The 25,469-nt window shown below is 38.7% G+C and overlaps 1 protein-coding gene across 6 annotated transcripts in view; it reads right to left on the bottom strand.

The window, feature by feature from the left end:
- CADPS (calcium dependent secretion activator) overlaps positions 1-25,469 on the bottom strand; it is a gene marked incomplete at both ends in the record, with an annotated part of 451,066 nt that overhangs the window by 340,304 nt on the left and 85,293 nt on the right. For all 6 annotated transcript variants that reach the window (XM_081320037.1, XM_081320036.1, XM_081320040.1 and 3 more), the window contains 2 exons: positions 2,469-2,801; positions 19,621-19,734. In XM_081320037.1, the coding sequence (XP_081176163.1) occupies positions 2,469-2,801; positions 19,621-19,734 (447 nt within the window). The remainder of the gene's footprint in view (positions 1-2,468; positions 2,802-19,620; positions 19,735-25,469) is intronic.

Here is a 25,469-nt window from a genome sequence, read left to right as displayed (position 1 = left end):
CTTTTGTTAATTCTATGGGTGATTTGTTCTGGATTTACCAGGATTTCTGACTTCCTATTGTTTCATGCACACACACATGTGTGCATGCGCACATGTGCACACACACACACACACACACACAAAGAATTACAGAATTAGAAGGGGCATTGGAGGTCTTCTAGTCCAACCCCCTTGCAGAAGACCCTATAACACACACATCTCTCTCTCTATCCACTCCTCATGTTATACTAGTGAAATAATGAAAGCTTAGCATGTAACCAGAATGGCATAACTTACCTGGGATGTTTATGATGTACAAAACAGATCCTGCAAAGTAAACTCTGATCTGAATGATTAAAGGTAAATTTTTTGATCCAGCCTAGCATACAATTCTCCAAGATGTTCATTTGTCCTCCATCTGTCTTACTATTACTACTCAATCACACCTTGCTGTCTGACCCAGTGTAAATGTTAAGGAATCTGTGAATGTCACCAGAGGTGATTGCATTATTGATTTTTGATGCTTTATCTAACTAACGATTTCCAGAACAGTACTCACATTCACCTTGTGGCTCCTGAAAGAACTTATTTTAACCTGCATTTCTGTGATGCTTGTAAAATTGTTTTCATTATTTTTAAACTAGTATTCTCTTGCCCCTTAAGAAATATCTCTCAATATCTTCAATTAGAATGCATATAAAATAAAAGTCACAGACAGTGCCAATAAGTCACTATTTTGAAAGACTGTTTGGTCTCAAAAATTTGCATGAGATAACTACAAGTAATGATCTCTAGACTGCAAAAACAAAATAAATCAGATCAGGCTGACATATAGTTCAGGAAAGACAAAACAAAACAAATTAACTTGTTCAGCCTATTTAAACAGCCAAAAGAGTGGAAGGAACCTTGGGTAAAAATTCTAGAAATAGATCTGATTGCATTTAAATGAGAAGTCTAGTTTTTAATTACCAGCAATCCTTCTTGCAGTGTGCATAAAGGAGCACAATACAGAATGCTCCAGAATGCCATATGACCAGATACAGGTCAGAACTTAGTTTATAACTTGGAATTAATCAAACTCAGCTGACTGTCTTGCCCTTTCATCAGAATTCTTTAACTTTCCCCTCTCGCTTTTTCTCCTTTTCTTTAATATTCTGTCAACATTTTCTTGAAAATTTCTTAGAGTTGACATCAAGAAACTTTCTCCTTCTCTTGCATCCTCCCTCAGATGCAACCTTATCTGAGGATGCACTGTCCTTTTTCACCCTGATGAATGTCATGAATCTCTTGTAAGCATTGCCAAGCATTTGTAAAACACTTTTATAGTCCACTTGTCTTCCTCCATATCTCCTCTGATGTCTCCAAAACTGTCTGGCAGCTCTCTTGTTTCTATGGCTCACAGAGCCTTCAGGTCTCTGCTATGTCATTATCAGTACCATTAAATGTTCAAAGTCATCTAATTGGGATTTGAACCAACCCATATAACAGGCACTTTTTATAAGCTGTGACAAGTCCCTAGCTTTCGTGTAGCACACAGTTTCCTAAAGCCTCTGGTCATTGGCCTTGGTCTTGAGGTTCAAAGTTTCTTCAGATGGAGGAAGACTGGTTACCAGTCAGCCTAAGATTCTACCACTTTACAAGACTTAATTCCAAGACTTAATTTTGCTGAAGACATTTAAAAGACTCATTGGCCAACCCAACATCTCTATATCATCAATTCCTCACCAACTGTTGTTAAGCAAAGGATGAAGAAAAGACCTTCTGTTGTAATATTTTATTCTGACATCCTATTCATAATCAAGCTCCCAGCAGCAATAACATTCTGCATAAGTAGGGTAGAAAATCGGATAATCAACAGATCCAAGTTATATTCTTCAGGAACATTCTTGCTAATTATAAAGTATATATGGAAGAGTACCACATTCCTATTTCATTTGTTAAAAGACAAGAGGCAAATTGTCTAGGTTTTCAACAAAACCAAGTTAGGATGTCTTCCATCTGCCTGTGTCATTATGTATGTATGGCTTTATGTGACCAGTCTGACTCCAAAAGCTAAGCCTCCAAGGACTGTTCTTCCATGAATATTGGAAAATATTGTCAATAAGATTGACAATGCTCTGGATATCATTCAAAAATTTCATTCAATAAGATCCTAATCAGAACACAAGCACCCTACTTCATCCCATCCTGGCAGAGTCTGGTGGAAACACTCATGCCTCAACCAAAGTCTGCTAGTCTTTTGAATAAAAAAAAGCTTGCCATCCTATACCCAAAGGCTAATATAAGATGTCACCACATCCTTCATATCAAGCATACCTTTCTGTGTTCCTCATAACAGAAAGAACAGAAACAGAGGGAATAGCAAAGAACAGAGGCAAAGCTTGTTCATCTCCATCATATGATTCAGATTAATGCCCTATCAGGAATAGATATTTTATTGTGTCCACAGTTTGACAGTAGATGGTTCCCTGGACAACAAGGAATCTTACCTGACATGCATTATACAGGAGCTGATGTTCAAATTTCTTGATTCCCAAGATGTTCTGGAACATCTCATAAAGCTGCTCCTTGCTGAGAATCAGCTCTGAAGCAGCACTTGCTGTCATTCTGGCTTGAGCTTTGCGTGGATCTTCTTCCCCCCGATATATTGCATCGAATTTTGCCATCCAGGAACTCAGGACAGTCTCCTTACTGAGACCATCAATCTCAGGGAGGCTACGGACCCTCTTTTCGATATGTTTCTTGAAGACTTCTCGGGAGTCATTAGCTGAGAACCCACCACTCTGAACCATTCTGGCAACACGGTCACTTTTCAGAAATACCTGCAAGGTGAACAAAAACATAAACGTAATCCTTCCTAATTGTGAAAGACCTGGAAATATATCTCATTATAAAACTCCATATGGTTCCCCATGTACCACCAACTACTGTATATGTGTGACATTCCAATCTGATCATTTGATTGTGACATTTCTAGAATTCTAAAAAATTAGAATAATGGAGCATCTACATTGTGAATTTGGGGGGGAGGTGGAGAAAGGGAAGAAATCGTCTATATGGCATTCTTAACATAGCTTTCCAGAGCTAAACCTCTGTACTGTCAGTTAACGATGATCCTTTGTCACACCACAGTTCAATAGCAGAGAATATCCACTCCATATGGAAGTTCAAATAGAATGGGAGAACGGTGCATGAGAACCCCGTCAAATTCTGAATATTTGAAGAAAAGAAACATGTTTCTAAAGGTTTCAGAGGCTTTATTATTTTGTTTTTAGACCATTCTCCACATGTCATGCAGACATCCAATCTATTTTATAATATACAGTAAATGAGCCCTGGTCACACATACTCATTTCTATGCATTGGATGCAAATTGATATTATTTTGAATTTGCTTTCAAAGAATGTCATATTCTATGGTATGAAATCATGTGCTGTTTCTTCCTGCACTCAGTCTTGGTTTTATGGGACAAATGGGCATCCCTAGCTGACCTTGGCTGATTTTTGAGGAAGCTAATTTAAGTCAGGTTCAGACTTTTTTATTTTTTTATTTATTTTATTTCCATTTATATCCCGCCCTTCTCCGAAGACTCAGGGAGGCTTACAAGCTTAGCAGTAGCCTTCATTCTATGTATATGCCTGCTTGTTAGGGCTTTCACACACACACACACACACAAGCGGCATTATTACAAAGTCAGCTTAATTGCCCCCAACAATCTGGGTCCTCATTTTACCTACCTCGGAAGGATGGAAGGCTGAGTCAACCTTGAGCCTGGTGGGACTCGAACCTGCACTAATTGCAGGCAGCTGGTGTTACTTAAGGAGGCATTAGCCCACTGCTCCACCAAGGCCCAAGACTTGATTAGCGCTCAGAATGAAGAGCATCAGGAAATCCCAAAACTGTAAACTAGTCAGAACGTATCCTAGATGAAGACAATGGCTAATCACTTACTTATGTTGCTAGGAGAACTACTGTACATATTTTTTTTTCTGTAGTCAGAAATATCTGACTGTCCTTTCTATTACAACCATCTATGAGATTGTAAATTGGCATCATTTATTTTCTGTTATGATCTGTCATTCATGTGTCTATGATTTCTAGGAAGTTTCCAGAGAGTTTCTCCTTTAATCCTTTTTTATTATGTTCCAAGGTCAGTACAACGTAATTTTTTAAAAAATGCAAGTATAATCCAAAAATACAATAGCAGTACAGATGTAACCATTATATAATTGCATTGTAACTAAGATGGTATCCATTTTAGTGGCATCTGCGTGGCAATGCCATAAAGTAAATGCTGGTGTCTGATAGAAGTTGTGGCCTTTGTATGATGACACTGTTGAATACTTTTCCTTGTTTGCACCCTCATTTCCCTTGCAGACACCAATGAATTAATTACCGTTTTCCTTCCTCCGTGCTCATATTTTATTTCTTATTATATTTACACTTACATTGGCTCTTTATTCTTTTCACAGCCTAAACCAACAAGACTCCTTCCATTCATGGATAAAGGAATCAGGATTGTACACCGCTTGAGAAAAATCTCCTAGCCCTTTATCTGATAGTGAAATAGCATTGTAACCATGGAAAAGAAGCCGGCTGGACTGAAGTAGCGGTCCCAAGGCAACAGGGCTGAAGTCTTTCCTTCAGCTGTTCCTGCCATTTGCTCATTGAGGAGTTGACTGGATGCATAAAGTTTCTTCCATGAAATTAAAATTATCAAGTGTATGACCACGGTAGAGGTGTGTGTGTGATAGCTCAGCAATTAAAGATGCTCAGCTTGTCAGCTGGAAAACTGACATCCTGGGGTCAAGGCCCGGGCACCACACAATGGGGTGAGCTCCTGTTACTTGCCCTAGCTCCTGCCCACCTAGCAGTTCAAAAGTATGCAAATGCAAGTAGATAAATAGCTACCATTTTGGTGGGAAGGTAGCAGTATTCCGTGCACCTTGGCATATAGTCATACTGGCCATATGGCCACGGAAGTGTCTTCAGAAAACACTGGCTCCTTCAGCTGAGAAACAGAGATGAGCAACACCTCCTAGACTCCATTGGACAGAGGAAACCCTTATCTTTACTTTTATGACCATAGTAGCGAGCCACTTCATGTATTTTTCCAAAGTTTATGAACAATCCAAGGACAGTGAGATCCTCAGTGCCACCTCACTACAATAATTTCCTCACCCCCCCCCCATCCCTGTTATTTCCCAAACTCTATTTTTTTTCCTGAATATCTGCACTATGTTCATTTCAGTAAACACTGAAATACCTTGCGGCTGGGCAGAAAAAATACAGCACGTTGTAAGAAAGATACATTACTTAAACAATTAACCTCATGGCATTGCGAAGCAAGTTGGGACTACCCATATACAGCAGAATAAATTTTCCAATATACTTTGACCAGTGAGGGGGCATCATGGCAACGTTTAATTAAAAAGAAAATTGCAGTGAATGACAGGGTGCTATTTCAGAAGCAAACACAGTTCAGATCCTTGTTACTTGGCTGCATCTGGTGTGAGAAAGGCAATCTGTGTTTCCTGCTATCTTCAGGGTCTCTTTTTTATCACCACTCACAAGCACGGCAGAGTAAAAAGCACAGGTCAGATTTGGGGGATGAAAAGGCACTTGACATCATAAAAGCTACTTTGGGAACAGGAAGAAATCATGTTTTTCCCCCTCACCTCCCTAGGAGCCACTTGTCAACAATGACCTTTTTGCAACCACAGTGTAAAAAAAGCAACAACACCACAGGCCTCCGTAAAATATGAAAGGGAGATGTTCACCTGGAAGATAATATTATCCATTGAGTAAATAAAACATGACATTGCCCTTTTCTACCAAATGAAGTGAAGTTAATGGAAACCTTAAATGCTTTCATAGAAGCATAGAATCATATGTCTGGAAGGGACTTGGGAGGTCTTCTAGTCCAGAGGTCCCAACCTTTTGGGCACCAGGAACTGGTTCTGTGGAGAGAGGTTTTTCTGCGGACTGGAGAGGGTGCAGTTTAGTGTGCTGCCTGCATCTCACAGATGGGGCTTTGCTTGTTTGTCTGGACCAGTTGCTGGCCTGCCGCGGCCCTGTGCTGGTCCACGGACTGGCAGTTGGGGACCCCTGTTCTAGTCCAAACCCCTATGCCCAAGCCAGGAATCCTTATATCATCCTGGACAAATGGTTGTCCAATGTTTTCTTGAAAACCTCCAATGATGGAGCACCCACAATTCTGAGAGGCAAGTTGTTCTCACTCTCACAAAATTCCTCCTTATTTTCAGGTTAGATCTCCCGCTGACTAGCTTCCACCCATTGCTTCTTGTCCCTGCCTTCAGATGCTATGGGGAGGTTTCCCCAGAGCTTAATATTCCATCATATAAGCACAGGACTTCTTCATAACCTGAATCCACCTGAAATGTTCAAAGAATTTCTTGTTCTTATCTGTGTCTTTTCTAGAGGAACAACTTTATATTTCTTATTCAAACATGCAGGAAGAAGGTAGGTTTGGAAGGGACCTAAGAACCCAGCTAATAGCTGGAAGCAGAATAGGACATATCATTTCCGATATCGGATACAAGAGGTTTTTATGAGGACATTACTATCCATAGATGCTTATCTCATAGTATGGAGGAACTGTATATGTGCTGCTGGGCTCCATTGGTCAGCATCTCAATGGAGAGGAGGATCACAACAGTTAACATGGTGGCCAGCTTTGCTTCTCTTTAATGTGCATGGAGAGTCACATTCATTTAACAAGTGGAACAAAATTGCAAGTGGAAATAAGGTCCCATCCATTTCTATATTTGTACTAATTGCAATTTAGTACAAATACGTTGAGGAAGGTGGGCGGTTCAGAAATGTGAAGAATAAATAAATAAATTTCTTCAATCTCTGCATTTTCACCTGTAAAATAACAGCAGTGGGAATTTTTAACAGAGAATTTTCATTATTGTTATGCTCAGTTGAGTCAGCTGATTCCTGGTGACTCTGTGGTCTCCAAACAGTCCCGTCTCTTGCTGCATTATGCAATTCTTGGAAATTCATTTCTGGGGCATCCAGTTCTCCATCTATCGGCCTCATATGCTGCCAGCTGCTTCTTCACCTTCTGTCCACTTTTAAAGGTAAAGGTTCCCCCGCACATGCGTGCTAGTCGTTTCCGACTCTAGGGGCCGGTGCTCATCTCCGTTTCATAGCCGAAGAGCCAGCGTTTGTCCGAGGACGTCTCCGTGGTCATGTAGCCGGCATGACTAGACGCCAAAGGCGCACGGAATGCTGTTACCTTCCCACCATAGTGGTCCCTACTTTTCTACTTGCATTTTTACGTGCTTTCGAACTGCTAGGTGGGCAGAAGCTGGGACGAGTAACAGGCGCTCACTCTGTTACGCGGCACTCGGGATTCGACCCGCCAAACTGCCGACCTTCTGATCGACAAGCTCAGTGTCCTAACCCACTGAGCCACCGCGTCCCTGTCCACCTTGCCTAGCATTGTCATATTTCCGATAGATGCATCATAATGTGTCCAAAATATGACACATGTTCGAAATAAATTAGTAGTACTGAGTTGCCTTTGAGCAAACCAGAACTCTATCTAGTTTGAATTATGAAGCCGTGTTTAAATCACTGATCTTCAATAAATCAGACAGAGAGAAAGAGAATGATGGATAGAAGCAGGGGTCAAGCATGCTGTTGTATTTAAAAGACTGGTTCATAATTCTGCAATAGTTATAACCCATCAGTGATTGGAAATAATCTGGTCCATGTTTATAAGTGGAAAAATGTGGCTGAGGTGGACTGAGAAAAATACAGCTGGGGCTTAACATCATGGTAGGATTGAATAATCAAAATAAGACATTCAACATTCAATTGGACTTTAATACATAAATTAATAAAATAAAACTTTATACAGCCCTTCTTGGTGTCCAGTGGAAAGGCTCTTGTGAATGTCTGGAACCAACTTTGGGACCCCTTTTTTTTTTAAAAAAAAATCAGGCTCTGTTCACCCCCTCAGACACTTTTGTTCTCTCAACTCCTGGATATATGTTGGAATTCTAAGTACAAATAAAAAAAAGATTTTGCAAGAGTAAGTTCTGCCAAACTTGCAAAAATTGTGCAAGAGTTGCTCTCCCTGTACATTTTCCAAGAATGTGGAAATTTCCAGTACTCCATCCTTCAATATAGGGATACCACTCCTGGGATTTTTCTTTCACGGGGAAATGGGGACTATTGAATGATACTCAAGCAGATTAAGTGGAAGAAGAGAAAAAGCTGCTACAAACCAAACCAGACTAACACGTAACAAGATAGAGGCATTTGTCTACTTAGCACAAAAAGGAAGGATTATTAGTAGGTTAGAGGGTCTAAAACAGGGGTATCAAACTGCTGGCCCATGGGCCAGATGCATCATGCCAAAACTGCGCCCACCCCATTGTCAGCAATGGAGAAAATACATCGCAACACGTCACGTGACGTTGCGAGTTTGACACCCCTGGTCTAGAATATTAATGCATCTGAATACTGAGCTGCCTACCCAGCTCAGAAACAGCTGGGTAGGCAATATGTAGAGAAATTTATTTTACATGGAGTTGAATGTAGTCTTGAAGACCAGCCAGAAACTTAAAATCATATAAAATGCAGTTCCCTAGTGCTTATTGGACAATCACAGTATTGCGGTGTCTTTACAGGGGTGCCATGGTTCAGGCTAAAGACACTGAGCCTGTCAGTTGGAAAGCTGACAGCCCAGGTTTGAGACCCGAGTGTTGTGCGATGGAGTAAGCTCCCATTACTTGACCCAGCTCCTGCCCATCTAGTAGTTCAAATGTATGCAAAAAGAAGTAGGTAAATTGGGACCCCGTTAGTGGGAAGGTAATAGCATTCCATGTGCCTTGGCATATAGACATGCCAGCCTCATGACCATGGAAATGTCTTTTGACAATGCTGGCTCCCTTGGCTAAGAAACAGAGATGAGCACCACCCCCTAGTGTTGGACATGATTGGATAGGGAAAAACTTCATCTTCTTCACCACTATTACAGGTGGTCTGCACAAGGTGATTTCTTTCTCAATGTAATTCAAGGTGCTGGTTATTACCTCTCAGGTACTATAAGTGGGGGGGGGGTGTTGGATATCTTAAAGGCTGCCCATCCCAAATAAATTCTGCCCACCCAACCCAGGTGAACAGGGAGGATTTGCTGAAGGTCCTTTCATATCAGAAGGTATGTAGGGGATGGGTACGGAGGTGGCTCTAACTGTAGTTTGGAACAGCTTAATCATGAGATAAGAATGCTTCCCACTCTTACAATCTTCCAAAGAATAATTAAAACCATTGCTTCTGGAAGGCTTTTTGGGATTAAGCAGCTAGAGGAAGATCCAATTATCATCATTATTAGTGGTAGTAATATAGTAACAGTAGTGTCAAGCTATGAAGATTTATTGTTATTAGGACTGCCATATTGCTTCTAGCTTGCATACAGTTGTGAGGTGGGATGAAAGAGTTTGAGATCCACAGGTGTTCCCTATCATTCTGAGATCCAAAGTCGTCGAAGAGATGTTTTGGTGAACTGAAGTTTTCTTCTCCTAACAATTAATGGAAGATTAATTGGACAATGTGACCCGACTTGTCAGAGAGGGAGGGAAAGTTTTACTCTTTTAATTATCTGTTTCCCGCCATATTGCCAGAGCTAGCTTTCCTTCTTTCGTACCGGTATGCTATGTCTAATAAAGTTTACATTAGAGATCACCATGTCTTTGGTGCTTTACTTCATTGGGCTTTTCAGCCGGAACTTGACAAGTAGTTTACAGATTTTTAAAATATGTTATAGATTTCTTGTACTGTGTTTTGCTTTAGTACACTATCTAAAGCCTCTGTAATGAATTTAAATTTCACCATGCTATCCCATAAGTTCTTAATAAATATGGAACTCAAAGTTGTCCTAAGAATGTAAAAAGAAACCACAACTGTATGCCAGAAATGTAATTTTAAAGAGGATAGTTTTTATCATCTCTGATGAACTTGTGATAATGTAAACAAATAGTGGGATCGGATTTCTTTCCTAATTCAGAAGAACCTGAAAATAAATATAAAAATGATACCGGAATCCCACTTGAAAGAAAATTTAGAACTTTATTACTAACTATGTTAACAGTGGTGAGAATCTTACATGCAGAAATATGGAAAAATACACTAATTCTCAAAATGGAAGAATGAATAGTAAAGGTGATGGAGTTGGCAAAAATTTAATTAAAGAGAAGAATTTATCTAATTTTGTTTCTATTTGGAAACCACTTCTGGATTTTGTACTTGAAACTGAAAAAAATGAAATTCTAACTTTAGGTCTTGATGATTAGAATGATTTTGTTGTTATAGAAATGGCTTGAAATATTTAGAAATGTAAAGAAAAAGCTTGAGGTTACAATTCTCTTTGTATGCGACTGCATTGAAAAAAACTCCAGTAATTACTACTTTTTCTAGTTTCTTTTTTAAAATCTTATTTAGTTCTGAATCCTTTTTAACGTTCTTAACTTGTTGGGTAATTTCTATTTTATCATACAATAAACTTCAATGAAACTTTTTTAAAAAGATGACCTTAAAATGTGACAGATTTTTGCACTCCACTGGGAGTCTCAAATCTGTAAAAGCTAATCACTTTTCTTGATTGAGCCTTCCACTGGTAGATGAGATTTCTATACACAGACAAATAACAAATTGCAAGATGACAGAAAGAAAAAAAAACAGCAACAGGATTCACACTGTCACTGCGCAAGCGAGGAGAAAGTTTCATCTTATCCTTTTATTGTCTGGACAATGGAATCTCCCTGCATGATTTCTAACCATCAAAATAACAATAACAATAATAGAGCTGGAAGGGACCTTTGAGGTTTTCTAGTCCAACCCCCTGCTCAGGCAGGAAACCCTGGCCTATACCATTTCAGACAAATGGTTGTTCAGTCTCTTCTTAAAAACATCCAGTGTTGGAGCATTCACCGCTTCTGGAGGCAGGTTGCTCCACTGATTAATTGTTCTGACTGTCAGGAAGTTTCTCCTTAGTTCTAGGTTGCTTCTCTCCTTGATTAGTTTCCATCCGTTGCTTCTTGTGCTGCCTTCAGGTGCTTTGGAGAATAGCTTGAGTCCCTCTTCTTTGTGGCAGCCCCTGAGATACTGGAACACTGCTATCATGTCACCCCTCACCCTTCTCTTCATTAAACTAGACAACTGTTCTCTATATGTTTCAGCCTTCAGTCCCCTCCAGTTTTTCAAAGGACGTCATTAAGAGATTTGCTTCCATAAACTACCCTCATGCACATCCTGGGAAACAGCAGCATTCAACAGTATGTTTGCAACGGACAAGTAGTAAGTTATGCCGAGCATGATTCTGATTCAACAGGTAAACAACTGCATAGATCACATACAGGCAGCGGCGGGCACAAATCTTAGTGTGCAACAAAGTCCCATGTAGTTCTCACAGTTTTTTCCATTAAAGGAAGAAAAATCTGTCTCAATAATGAGAAGATGAAATTCCAACTGTGTGCAGCGGCTTTGCCTTTTAGTTTTTGAAAATTCCACTTTAAAAGATATCGGGGAGACACTGGATCAGAAGCAGCTTTGAGAATATCTCCAAGAATTCCCATTAAACTGGGACGTTTATAGTTATAGAAGATAAAACTGGTAAAAAAAAACAGTTGCTTGATTGGGCTGTTGTTTGTCTGGCGTTAATTCTGGTGCTAATTTCTGCTTCTCTGAGTGTTGATTGCAGGGGAGGAGACGTTTTTGTTTCCTTTTTAACCTTTTTATTATCTCTTTCGAATGGTGTATAAATGTTGTTTATCACTATGTACCTGTTGATGTCTGATTTGTTTGAATACCAAGCTTCCAGGAATTACTTGGCATTTTGAGATTTAGCTTCGTTTAGGATGCTTACAGTTTCCCAGCTAAAACTGTGATTACATCTATCCACGTATTATGAAGTTAAGGATTTATCATTGCGTCTTCTGACTGCTAATTGGTGTTCATGGATGTGTTCTGCTAGTGTATCTGTCTGTCCTACACAGTGACTGTCCTTACACTGTAGTAGATGACTCCTGTTTTAATTTTTGGGCTACCAGATCTTTTGGTTTACTTAAGATGTTTTGGAGGGCTTTAGGAGTTTTGTGTGCTACAGTGATACCACAGTGTGATTGTAATAGTTTTTGGTTGTTGCTCAGAAGTTTTGGATATATGGCAGCGTTGTCATTTGTGTTGATCGTACTTTTGAATGAGTATCCACTTTATTGGAAGATGTTGCATAGGCAGCCTGTTTCCTTTTTCTGGTGTTTTGGATTTTTGCCATGAGTTTTTGCTTGTATGAATAATGTTCCTCTTGTGAGAGGTTGAGTTGTTACTTTGGTAATGGAGCACTTAGTGTGGGTGTTTGTTTTTTGTTTTGTTTTTTTTTTAAAAAAATAAAGGCATTGGCTTTATTTCCTTTGCTAATGTGGAGATCCAGAAAGAGCTGTGAATTTTATTCTTTTGAAGATGTTGGTGATTATTTCATATGTCTTTCCCTGTTGTTCCTTTTTTATCATCACATATAATTGTATTTAGTGATTTTACATTGAAAGTCAGTTTTTATTCTGCCCTCCCTTTTATTTACTCCAGTATGTGATGATAATAAGGATTTAGGGAGAGCAATATATCAAAGACCCCATCCACCGACTGCATTAAAAGCCATAAGGGAAAAATAGATCATGAAGATATTAAACTGAACTGTGGGCTGTTAGGCCACCAAATCGAAATAATAGCTTGAGGTCCATGATAAAACAGTGTGGACAATAATGGAGTTGATCAAGAGTGGACAACCTGTGTCCCTAAGGTCATATATGGCCTATGCATTTTGAGGCAGGAAGTAGTATGACTTTTTTTTAGCACATAACAGCTAATGTAACAGATCTCCAAACAGATCTGTGATATGGTGTCATCACTTTGCAACTGTTCAAATATGCAAAGGCCAGTCCTTGGTTACTAAAGGATTGATTAGCGCTAGATTATATAGATTAACTTCTAACCCAGTATGACTTCCTGTGGCAATAAAAGACATTGCTATAACTTCTGTAAACTTGGAGTTGACATCTACAAAGAAATTCAACTTCCTGCACATCCCTGACATATATAAGACAGGGGTCATTTCACACTGAAGGTGTAAACCTTATTGCATTTTTGTGTTGAAAACTTTGAAGTGATATGAACCCGTCCAATATAAGACGATGTCAAATGAGCCATTTGACAACTTATAAACAGTGTGGGATGCTATGATGATCGCTGGCACAAATTAATTAGCGTGCAGAAGATGTCTTTAAAGTCTAATTACATGCCAAAATATTTATTCTTTTGACGAAGATATATAATTGGAAAATAGCATCTCCTAATTGAAATATCTGACCTTTGAAATGAGAAAACGGCACAAAATAATTTAATGACTAAGTAATGAAGAATACATACTTCCCCAGTTCCGCATTAGTCTTTTTATTGCCTTCCAATAGTTGGCTAGTTAGTAAAACAAGCTTCTGAGCCAATATAAACTGGCTGAGAGGCATCTTCAGATACTGTTCCTCTGTATCTTCAAATTCCTTCTCTGGAGTTGTTCCATTAAAAGTATTCCAGAATAAGTGGCATACGAACACGTTCCTTTTATAAGGAGGGAAGATGAGTTGGCTACCTGGGAGCGCTAACCTGATAAAAATTAAGATGAATAAACAGAGCTAAAACCCAGGAGTCAAATAAAGAGGTAATCTGGAAGACAGACAGTCTTGATGAGAAACACACAATGCTAAAAAGAGGTGACAACTGACTTCTGGTTTGTTATGCAGCTGCTATGGACGGCTGGGAGACTTGCTCTCTCCCCCCCTGGTCCAGTTTTGCATCACTGGGGGCCCCTGAAAAGGGCCAAAAGTTGCCCCGAAGAGGCGACCAGTAAGGAGGGGCACTCGCTGGATCACGGGAGAGCCTCAACTCTCCCGTTAGACCTGGTGATCCCTCCAAACCGGCGGATGAAAGGATCGGCCATTATGGCTCATCCCTAGGCTATGAACAGCCGAAGTCACATTTTCTACCAGACAACTCTTAAAGCAGCGCGGAAGAGACTGGGTGAGATTTACCTCTTTTACACCCTAATTACTTTCTGTATCTCCTTAAGCTGCTAAGCATTTTCCCCCCCTGTGGTGAGGGAAGGGGAACTTTTGCACTCCCTCCAGAAAGAGCGGCAACTAAATACCCAGGGGCATTTTAAATGTTGAAAAAGTAATTGAATCCCAGTTGGATTGAAAGATCTTTTATTTCCTATTTTCCATTGTTTACTTCTGTTGGAAATCTGGATTCTTTCTTGTGAAAAAAAAGAAAGAAAAACTGAAAAGATTAAGACATCTTTGGGACTTAAAGGGAAACTTTAAAAGGGGCCTGGCTGACTGCCCAGGGAAATAGATAAGATACACAACCTTGAGAACTTTGAAACAACAGCTGTGAAAGGCTTTGTGTTCCCTACCTAAAAAAAATATCTCTCTTTTGGATTTTCTAAGTGTAAAGGCTTTAGCTTAAAATACCAATATGGAAGAAGACCAGGAACAAAAATTATTTATGGATGAAGATCAACAAACTCTCGCTATCTTAAAAATACCAATCCAAATTCTTACCACAACCAATTAAATACTAAGAGGCTATGAGAAGGAACAAGAAGACAGCCCAGATATGAAAGCCCAAACTTTGACTACAACTAAAGAATCGTCTATACAAAATACAATAGAAAAAATGAAACGTTCAAGTACAATGACAGAAGAATCTACTATTAAACAAATATTGATATTTGAAAATCCAGAAAAGACATTGACAACTTAGAAAAAGGAAAAGGTTTTTTATACAACTCAGAAGGAACTAGAGGATCTAGAAAAAGAACAGTTGGATGAGAAGATAAACAATTCATAACAACTACGTTAATATGGAAGAATAAAGAGATGACCCACTAGACCTACAAGTCCTCTCAAAAAATGGTGATCGGATGGTTTTGCCAATATCAATTAATATACATATTACAAGGAGATTGGTTCAATGACCCAAACACAAGGACATGGAAGATGATTTGGCAAAGAAAAAAAGCCAGAATAAGACTCAAGAAGAATGAAGTTTCGACCATCTTATTGAAATTTGAAACAGAATGTACTTAAATAGATAAGATGTGTATGTTGAACACAAGACATTGTTATGAAGTGAGATAAAGAAAAAAAATTGGTCATTAAAATTTAGCAGTATAAATATTAATAGCTAATTTGAATATTGATTTGTGCATAAAGGTTATGCAAAGTTGAATAATATTGACAAGCTAAAAACCTATTGTTGAAAGTAATAAATAGGTCTATATGGAATGTTAAAAATGAAAATTATCAGTTTAAGCAAGAGATAGCAGATACAAAGAGGAAGAGAGGAAGTATTAAATACTGAAATAAAAAGAAATTTTGATTACTACTTAAAAAAACAATTGAAAATTAGCAAAAAGGAAGGCTATCATATTGTATCCTTAATTTGTTGACATAGAGGGTGAGAAGTTAAGTAAACGGGATGTGTATTTTGAATATTAGATTTTGTGAGGAATGGTGATAGATGAATTGGGAGTATATTAAATATCTTGGGAATGATAAATATCAAACGTTAAATCTAAATGTTAGTGAAAATTGAAATCGAAAAATCTATTAGGTCATTGATTGTCTAAAAGATTGTATGTTAAAGCAATTAGACTATGTGTGAACTAAAAACTATGGATATATGTAAGAAAGTGATTTTCTATATGATTGATAGGATGAAACTTGTCTTTAAATCTACAAATAGACAGTATATATGAAGGGAAAAAGAGAGAAAATGTTTATGGTAGCAATTTGAAAACTGTATTAATTATATCTGTATGTAATTGAGTTACTACTACCCAGCCACCACGTTGCTTTTCAAATATGTAAATGTAATATCAGAAAATCACTAAAATTTGTAAAAAAAAAAAAAAGAGGCAACAACTGAGAATATTGGGGAGGGCCGGGCATTTATTTCCTCCCTTCAAACCTGGCATGAGGGAAGTTTTTTTCTTCAGATGAAGCCAAGATTTGGAAGAAGAGAAGAATGAAGAAGTGAAGAAAAGTAAACACTTTGGCAGAGGAGAAATAGAAAACAGAACCTTGAAAAAAGGTGGGAGAGAGCAAAGTAGCAAAACCAGCATAATAGGATGGAAAGTGATAAGAGAGATACGGGGATTGAGTTAACTAAAATATAGAAGTTAGCTATCAACAGCTACATCAGAGATATAGAAGAGTAAGATATAAGAATACAGTATAATGCAGGGGTAGGCAACCTCGGCTCTTTTATGACTCATGGACTTCAACTCCCAGAATTCCTGAGCCAGCTGGAGTCCATGAGTCATAAAAGAGCCGAGGTTGCCTACCCCTGGTATAATGAAAATGGGCTTTGAGGAATATAGTAGAGAAAAAGATAAATTAGAAAAGTTTGTTTATGTGTTTATTCAATTTGTATAGCTGCGCATCTCAACATGTGACTCTTGTTAAAATCTTTTTTATTAAGATAAATTTCTGAACTAGTTGAAGGCATTTATAATTTTTGAATCCTTCAGGGTCTTTTTTTTACTTGTAAACTTTGTTTTTGTAAAATAAAAGTCTCCCATCAGTTACTGAAAGGATGTATAAAAAAAAACAAACCGACTGTCCAGGTTTCCAGTGTTTTATGTGTACTGAATCTGGGTCAATCTGGTTATTGGTGAGAAAGAAACAAAAGTACCAGGTCATATTACTACATCAACTCCAGGAAATGCTTTTTTTATGGCACCTGCATCTTGATCTTTTTACTTGAGATCAATGATGTGCAAAGCAGGATTTCTACTAAGGTTTGGATGGTCTGTCTAGTTACTGATCAAAAGGTTACCTGCTTTATAATATGGTGTGACAATATTGATCATAAGCCCTTCCAGCTTTGAGAGCCTATCAAACTCATTATATGCATTTATTTTAGATGTCAATAACAAAGAAGAGGGAGTCAAGCTATTCTCCAAAGCACCTGAAAGCAGGACAAGAAGCAATGGAGTCAAGGAGAGAAGCAACCTAGAACTAAGGAGAAACTTCCTGACAGTTAGAACAATTAACCAGTGGAACAACCTGTCTCCAGAAGTGGTGAATGCTCCAACACTGGAGGTTTTTAAGAAAAGACTGGATAGCCATTTGCCTGAAATGGTATAGGGTTTCCTGCCTGAGCAGGGGGTTGGACTAGATGACCTCCAAGGTCCCTTCCAACTTCTTCTTCTTCTTCTTCTTCTTCTTCTTCTTCTTCTTCTTCTTCTTCTTCTTCTTCTTCTTCTTCTTCTTCTTCTTCTTCTTCTTCTTCTTCTTCTTGTTATTATTATTATTATTTCCCCATTATCTGATAAATTTCTAGGAGAACCAACGTCATGAAGCTCTGATGCCAGATTTTTCTCATTCAGAGGAGACAAGGAAAGCAGAAAGACTGGAGAGAGGAAAGATGGAAGAGGGGAGAGGGGAGAGGGGGAGGGAGAGAGAGGGAGAGGGAGCGGAGAGGGTCTTAATTCTCAAAAATGTGTTTCATTGCCTTGTGCATTTAGCAGGGTTTTTTTTTTACTCTGACACGTTTTTGTAGGGATAATGAAAGGAGGAGGCAGCGGCAGCAAACAAAATATCGGAAAAGCAGATGAAATGGACAGGAATTGTACTTACTTTTAAAAATAAATAAGATGTCTAAGGGATGCATTCTCACTTTTTTTCAAAAAAAAAGAAACTTTTTAAAGTTCCAGAGAAGAGAAGTAATCTTTTTTTTTTTAAAAAAAAACCGGTTTGGCACTCTTTTAAAAATGTCAGCCTTTTAAAATGCCAATGAAAAAAACGGGAAGAAATCCCTTGGCCATCTTCAAATGTTCAAAAAAACCCAAATGCAATTCTCAAAGCACTCCATGATTATTTTGAGAGAGAAGTCTGAACAGTAGCCAGACTTAGTTTGCAGCTAGCATTTAGCCCACCATGAATTTCTCAAAAGGAAAAATCTCCAAAGCCTCCCATAGAGGCATTCACAATGATTCTTTTTACTTTTCTTTTTTACATTCTTAAGGAACAATCCTATTCCTTAAAAGGCTTGAATTTCAGGCCTTGTCAAACACTGGGCTCAATCCACTCTCAATTAACTGTGCTTGTAGTAAAACAAAATGGAGATGGAGACTTTCTTATAAAAATAGTTACATTCATGAAACCTTTTATAAAGCTTAGAGGAACTGGTGCTTCTTTTTCCGACACGGCTAAGATTCCATTGAGAAGGAATTCCACGAATACAGTAACATAGCTGAAAATTCTTTTTGTTCTGGGTACTACCTTTTGCTTTAGGAAACCTAGATCCCATTCGTGAGAATGATTATGCTAATTTGCTTAGAGGTGTGAGGTGTGGGGAGAGGTGTTCTGACTTCTAGACTCATACCAGGTCCTGTAATAACATAGGAAAGAACTTATATCATAAGCTGCCATGTGAATTATGCCATTTTCCCATTATTTATTTATTGTTTATTTATTTATTATATTTTTATACCGCCCTTCTCCCGAAGGACTCAGGGTGGTGTACAGGGCAGTAAATACAAAACAGGATACAAAAGTTAAAAGCGATTAAATAAATGCCCAAAGTTAAAACAATAATTAAAATGTATTTAAAACCCCAGCCCTAACCCATCAGACCAGGTCAGACTGCTCAAATAGATACGTTTTTAGATCGCGCCGGAAGGAGCGAAGGTCGGGGGCCGTCCGGAGCTCAACTGGCAAGCGGTTCCATAGGTCTGGCGCGCCTGATGTTTATATGGATGTTTATATAATTCATGCCAGAGATAATAACAGTAGAGGTGGTAGAACAATTACTGTTACAACAGTTCATTTAGTGACTGTTCAGAGTTACTGAACGGTACTGGAAAAAAGTGACTTATGGCTGTTTTTCACACTTATCACCCTGGCCATATCCCCATGATGACATAATCAAAATTCAGGCACTTGGCGACTGACTCATATTTATGACGGTTGCAGTGTCCCGTGATCATGTGATAACTTTTTGAAACATTCTGGCAAGCAAAGTCAATGGGAAGTCAGATTCACTTAACAATTGTATCATTCCCCTAACAACTGGAGTGACTTACTTAACAACTCTGGCAACAAAGGTCATAAAAGGGAGCAAAAGTCACTGAACATCTGTCTCACTTTAGGAACAGAAATTTTGTGGTCGTAAGTCGAGGAATACCTATAATCAGCACCTATTGGTTGACTCTAGAATGTGCATGCAAAATATCCCAGGTTCAATTCCAAGCATCTCCAAATAGGCTTTAAAACAGACTGGGCAGCCCATGATAACACTCATTAGAGATAATGTATTAGTCCAGATGAATCAACAGTCAGATCATGTTTAGGTCAGCTTTCTACCTTCAATTTCTAGTGAAGATCCAGGCAACTGAATGATGATGTTCTCTTAGACCACAGTCTGTGAAGATTTAGGCCTAAATTAAGTTGCACTGAAAGAATTGAAGGATGTATATTTTACCTTAGAGTAGTTCAGGGCTACAAAATACTAATAGATTGCTCTGCAAACATCTAAGGCTCATGTTCTTACCTCAAAATAACTCTGGACAGCATTCATAAAGGCTTCATCAGCAACAATCTGAGTTTCTCCATTGAGAAAGGCTTGAAAGCGATCCTTGACAATCTGCAATTGCTGTTTACTTATCTGCGGGGGAAATAATAATAATGAAAAGAAAACAAATATTTAGAACTACATAAATAACATATTAGACTTATCTATCTATCTATCTATCTATCTATCTATCTATCTATCTATCTATCTATCTATCTATTTGATTTGATTTCTATAGTCACCCATCTCAATCCAGTTGACTATGGCTGGTGAACAATACCCCAACAGAGCCTTGGTGGAGCAGTGGGCTAATGCCTCCTTAAGTAACACCAGCTGCCTGCAATTAGTGCAGGTTCGAGTCCCACCAGGCTCAAGGTTGACTCAGCCTTCCATCCTTCCAAGGTAGGTAAAATGAGGACCCAGATTATTGGGGGCAATAAGCTGACTTTGTAAAAATGCCGCTTGGGGGGGCGAAAGCCCTAATAAGCAGGCATATACATAGAACGAAGGCTATTGCTAAGCACATTGGTTTGTGCTTAAATTGTAAGCCGCCCTGAGTCTTCGGAGAAGGGCGGGATATAAATGGGATTAAAATAAAAATAAAAAATAAAAACAAGTAAAACTATTAAAGTTCATGATTGTCAAAGCAATTTTAACCAAACAATAAAGGCGGAAGCTTTTTTTAATGCATAGCTGTTTATAAATTAATCATATTGCATACATATACATCCCACCTAGGGTACACATTTGATCTGATTTTATTTGATCTCCACTCCAACAACTCTGTGTGGAGGATTTGGGCTGAGGCAGCGTGACTGACCAAAATCACTCAGCGGTTGAGTGGGGATTTGGCCTGAGTTGAAGTCCAACACATTAGCCACTATAATATACAGCTTCTCAATTCCCATATTTCAGTTTGATTTTCATTACTCACAACCTTTTAAAGAAATAACATTTACGATTGTGCTGAATGCTGAAATGTTAATCCAGGGACATTTGACTATGCACACTTCCACCTAGCATTCCTTGCCTAAGAATATTTTAGTATAAAATCCATATTACTAGATTCAGTGGCATTCAGTGAAATATTTTATGCAAATGGGAATTCTACCTGGAACACAAACAAACTATTATGACAAATATGTCTAGCAGAGTTTGGGGAGGTTTTGTGGGTGAACGAATGCATCCCAAACTGTCTGAATTGAGACCAACATCTAAGTATTGCCATTTTTTTTTTGTTCTATATGAGTTGAAAATGTATTATATTCATCTTGCAGGGATTGACAATATTTTATGCTGAAATGGGAATGTGATACTGAATTGCCTTCTATACCTGTAGATCTTTCTGTTTTCTACTGATTCCACTCATAAATCTGTGAAATGGTCACAGGCTATGCAATTGGACACACAGCACCTCCAGCCAGGTTTGCTGATCAGGTTTCCAAAGATTTCATTTATTTTTGTCACTTGGAGGCAGGATTTATTATTTGGTTTCATGCTCCTTGGCCACAGATTGATATTTTCATTTCTCTGTTCTTTATTCCATCTATATCGGTTCCAATCCTGATCTTTTATCATAAATACACATTTTTGTCTCATATTTTAGCTGACTTCACTGGTGTTTTTTTTTTACCTTTCTTGGTTGCATTTAACCTACAACTTATCCCAACTGACTTACTCTATTTTAAGATGTCTGAATATTTTGAAGACAGTTTCTTTGTAATTGTGAAAATATTTCTGTTATCTCCAAAAAATATTTTTAGATGTTATAGCCAGTGGTGAGATTCAGCCAGTTTGTACCAGTTCAGTAGAACTGGTAGCTAATTTTTTGTTGCCCAGGCCCAGAATGGACATCCGGAAGTGGCATCCACACAGAGAACCGATTGTTCACATATTTGAATCCCATCACTGGTTACAGCATTTGTGGTTTATATTGGTCTAAAAAATACAAATCATATAAAATTCCAGTTCAAATCTTTGGAGGACTTTCTTTGACAGAGAACTTATCCTAACATGGATTGTGTGTATGTTTAACTATGAGTAACAAGAAACAAATATTAGCCTCATCAAATACAAATCCTTAACATTTGATATGTTCTTACTCAATATAGTCTTAATGAAGAGATTTGTATTATTTACCCAGCCTTATTAGATATCCCAAGAGCCAGCAAACATATATATTACTCACTCCTACATCTTTGAAACCATTCCTGACCAAAGACCATAGCTGATGGACATTTAGAGGGGAAAAAATTAATTAATTTCCTAAAGTATCCTTTAAACATATGGTTCCAGTTAAAACCATTGGCCTCTAAAGTAGTGGCCAAAATTGTGGAAACATTTGGGGAAAAGTGTATTTTTGAGGTTTGATGGCTAATAACACTAATTATTTTTAGTAGTACCATAAAATTATATATCAATGGAAAGATAATGTAATCAAGAATGTAATGCAACAAAGTTTGTTCAATTATCCATACTTTATTCTATGAAAAGTTATAGCCAAATAACCAGAAAAGGGAAGCACAACTTGTTTAGGTTGATATCAGGTAGCTTTCCTTCATCTGATAGTAGCCAATGAGCATGAGTGTTTAGAGAGGCAATCAGGTGTCATCTTGTTTTGGCAATGAGCCAATCAGATCACAGTAGGATTCAGTTATTGATGTCACGTATTGAAGCTGAGGGGAGAACATTTGTCAGTGTGTTATGTAATTGCTATTAAATTGGTTAGGTTTTTTTTGTGCTCTTTCATTTAGTGAGCTTGTAAAATGTAAGAAAATTAAAGTAATGGGGCAAAGAGTTGACTGCTTGCCCAGAAAACGATGTAAAATAGTATTATTAAGTGAACAAGGCTACCATTATCAAGAAATTAGAAGGGAAAAATGGTGGAAACTTAACCAAAGGTGGAAATTCTACTGTACACTTTTCCCAAAAGGTTCCCACAATTTTGGCCACTACTGTAGTTACAGATACTCTCCAAGAAAATGAAATAATATTTTTCAAGAGACGGTCACTTGATCAAGTATTTTTGTAATGTGTTTTATTATTGATTTGATATGATGGTGACTTCAAGTAACTCTGACTGGCTCACAATATACCAGACGCTATAAGACTACAAAGCCCACTATCCACTCCCAACCCTCCTACCATCTCATATCCAGAGAAGGAGCCTGGAGGCACCATACCACAAGGCTTAGGAGAATAGCCAGGTATTTATGGCCCTCTGGAAGACCAACAGGGTATAATGACATCCTTAGGTAACTGCTCCATGAAACGAGTTACCGGTATATAAATTAGATTGGAAAGCATCGTCGATTGTTTGCTCAAGTCATCTCTCTCTTTTTTTTTTTAATAAAAAAAATTGACTCGATGGGGCAAAATCCAGGCCTCCTCAGAGCACAGTACTAACCTTCTTTATGCTGGATTACAAACCAAGAACATTTAGGCCTCTAGAAATAAAACCTGGCAGCTTGGGGAAACACCAGGTAATTAAATCAATATTTCTCAGTCACTACAAGATAACCACTGATAATTTGAATGCCCTTTCCATAGATCAAAGTCCACTTTCATCAGCTGACGTACACCCTTGTAACAAGAACAAATGTCACATAACCCAATCCAGCTTTTCTTTTCCTTGTCCTTCCTCCACTCTATAAACAACAAGGCCCGTTGACTCCTGCCGTGCTTTTTCATGGAGCAATGCACTAGGTCACAACCCAGCAAAGCTTTGTCTTCTTCTCACAGAGGTTTCAGCAACTGAAATCCATATATTAAATAAAGTATCTAGGCCAGGGGTAGGCAACCCTGGCTCTTTTATGACTTGTGAACTTCAACTCCCAGAATTCCTGAGCCAGCCAGAATGGCTGGCTCAGGAATTCTAGGAGTTGAAGTCAGGGCTTTTTTTCTCATAGAACGCTCAGAACGGAGTTCCAGCACCTTTTTTGGATGGAACCTTGTAGGTTAGGCAAGGCAGGTTGTATGACGTGTGAGTTCCGGCACCTTTTTCTTTTACAAAAAAAGCACTGGTTGAAGTCCACAAGTCATAAAAGAGCCAAGATTGCCTACCCTGATCTAGGCCATGTTATTTAAGAGCCGTGGTGGCACAGAGGTTAGAATGCAGTTTTGCAAGCAAACTCTTCTCACACTGTCAGGAGTTCAATTCCTTCAATCCTGACTGGCTCAAGGTTGACTCAGCCTTCCATCCTTCCGAGGTCGGTAAAATGAGGACCCAGATTGTTGGGGGCAATATGCTGACTCTGTAAACCCATTAGAGAGGGCTGTAAAGCACTGTGAAGCAGCATATAAGTCTAAATGCTATAGCTATACTTAAGAAGCGGCCTGAGCTAAGGTCTGTTTAAGAGTCTATAAAGGACAATATGTTTTACTTGAGCCTTCATGCATAGAAACACACAATTTCTCTCTACCTATTATGCTGGCATAATTTACTCCCCCCCCCACCAAAGTCAATGGCACATTAAACAGAAGGATGAATGCTTCTGCTTTAGATGGAAGTCAAAGAAATATGGCATTCAGCAACCTGAGAGAGAGGAGAAAAGCCAGCTTCGCCCTTGCTCTTCCTTTCCTTGCATACCTGTCCCTTAGCCAGGGGCCTTCTTGGCCAAATCTTTACACCAGAATGAGAAGGAAGGAGACAAGATCAGAAGAAAGGAGGAATCATTTGAGTGAGTAGTCTCTCTCAACCTCTCATCATTCACCAGAGTTTGTTCTTTAGTTTCTCTTCGCTGTTTGCAGGGTTTTTCCTTCTTGATTCTATGCAAGAAGAACAGTTTCACTCACGATGTTTTTTTTAGCTGTTGTGAAATTTGTAACCACTTGCCAAGCTCAGAAATAAAACCAACAGCCCAACTACCATCTTGAGCTACTAATACTCAAACACATTTCATTTAAAACCACATCTTTTGCTAAATTGTTGTTGTTGTTAGTTGCGAAGTCGTGTCTGACCCATCGTGACCACATGGACAATGTTCCTCCAGGCCTTCCTGTCCTCTACCATCTTCTGGAGTCCATTTAGGCTCACGCCTACTGCTTCAGTGACTCCATCCAGCCACCTCATTCTCTGTCATCCCCTTCTTCTCTTGCCCTCAACCTTTCCCAGCCTTAGGCTCTTCTCCAGTGAGTCCTTCCTTCTCATTAGGTGGCCAAAGTATTTGAGTTTCAACTTCAGGATCTGGCCTTCTAAAGAGCAGTCAGGATTGATCTCCTCTAGGACTGACCGGTTTGATCACCTTGCAGTCCAAGGGACTCGCAGGAGTCTTCTCCAGCACCATAGTTCATTGCTAAATTGTAGTATACTGAAAATCTTCATGTATACTAAAATCTATTATAATCATAATCATAATAAAGTTGGAAGGGACCTTGGAGGTCAACTAGTCCAACCCCCTGCTTGGGCAGGAAACCCTATACCATTTTAGACAAATGGCTGTCCAATTTCTTCTTAAAATCTTCTAGTTTTGGAGCATTCATAGCTTCTGGAGGAAGGTTGTTCAACTGATTAATTGTTCTGACTGTCAGGAAATTTCTCTTTAGTTCTAGGTTGCTTCTCTCCTTGATTAATTTCCATCCATTGCTTCTTGTCCTGCCTTCAGGTACTTTGGAGAATAGCTTGACTTACCCTTCTTTGTGGCAGCCCCTGAGATATTGGAACACTGCTATTATGTTACCACTGGTCCTTCTCTTCATTAAACGACACATACCCAATTCCTGCAACCATTCCTTTAGCCTCCAGTCCCCTAATCATCTTTGTTGCTCTTCTCCACACTCTTTCTAGAGAAGAGGTGTCAAACTGTCACGTGACATCACGTGACGTTGCG

This window comes from Vipera berus, assembly GCF_964194415.1.
Source record: "Vipera berus genome assembly, chromosome: 2".
NCBI classification, from domain to species: domain Eukaryota; kingdom Metazoa; phylum Chordata; class Lepidosauria; order Squamata; family Viperidae; genus Vipera; species Vipera berus.
This window is presented reverse-complemented; position numbering and strand designations above follow the sequence as displayed.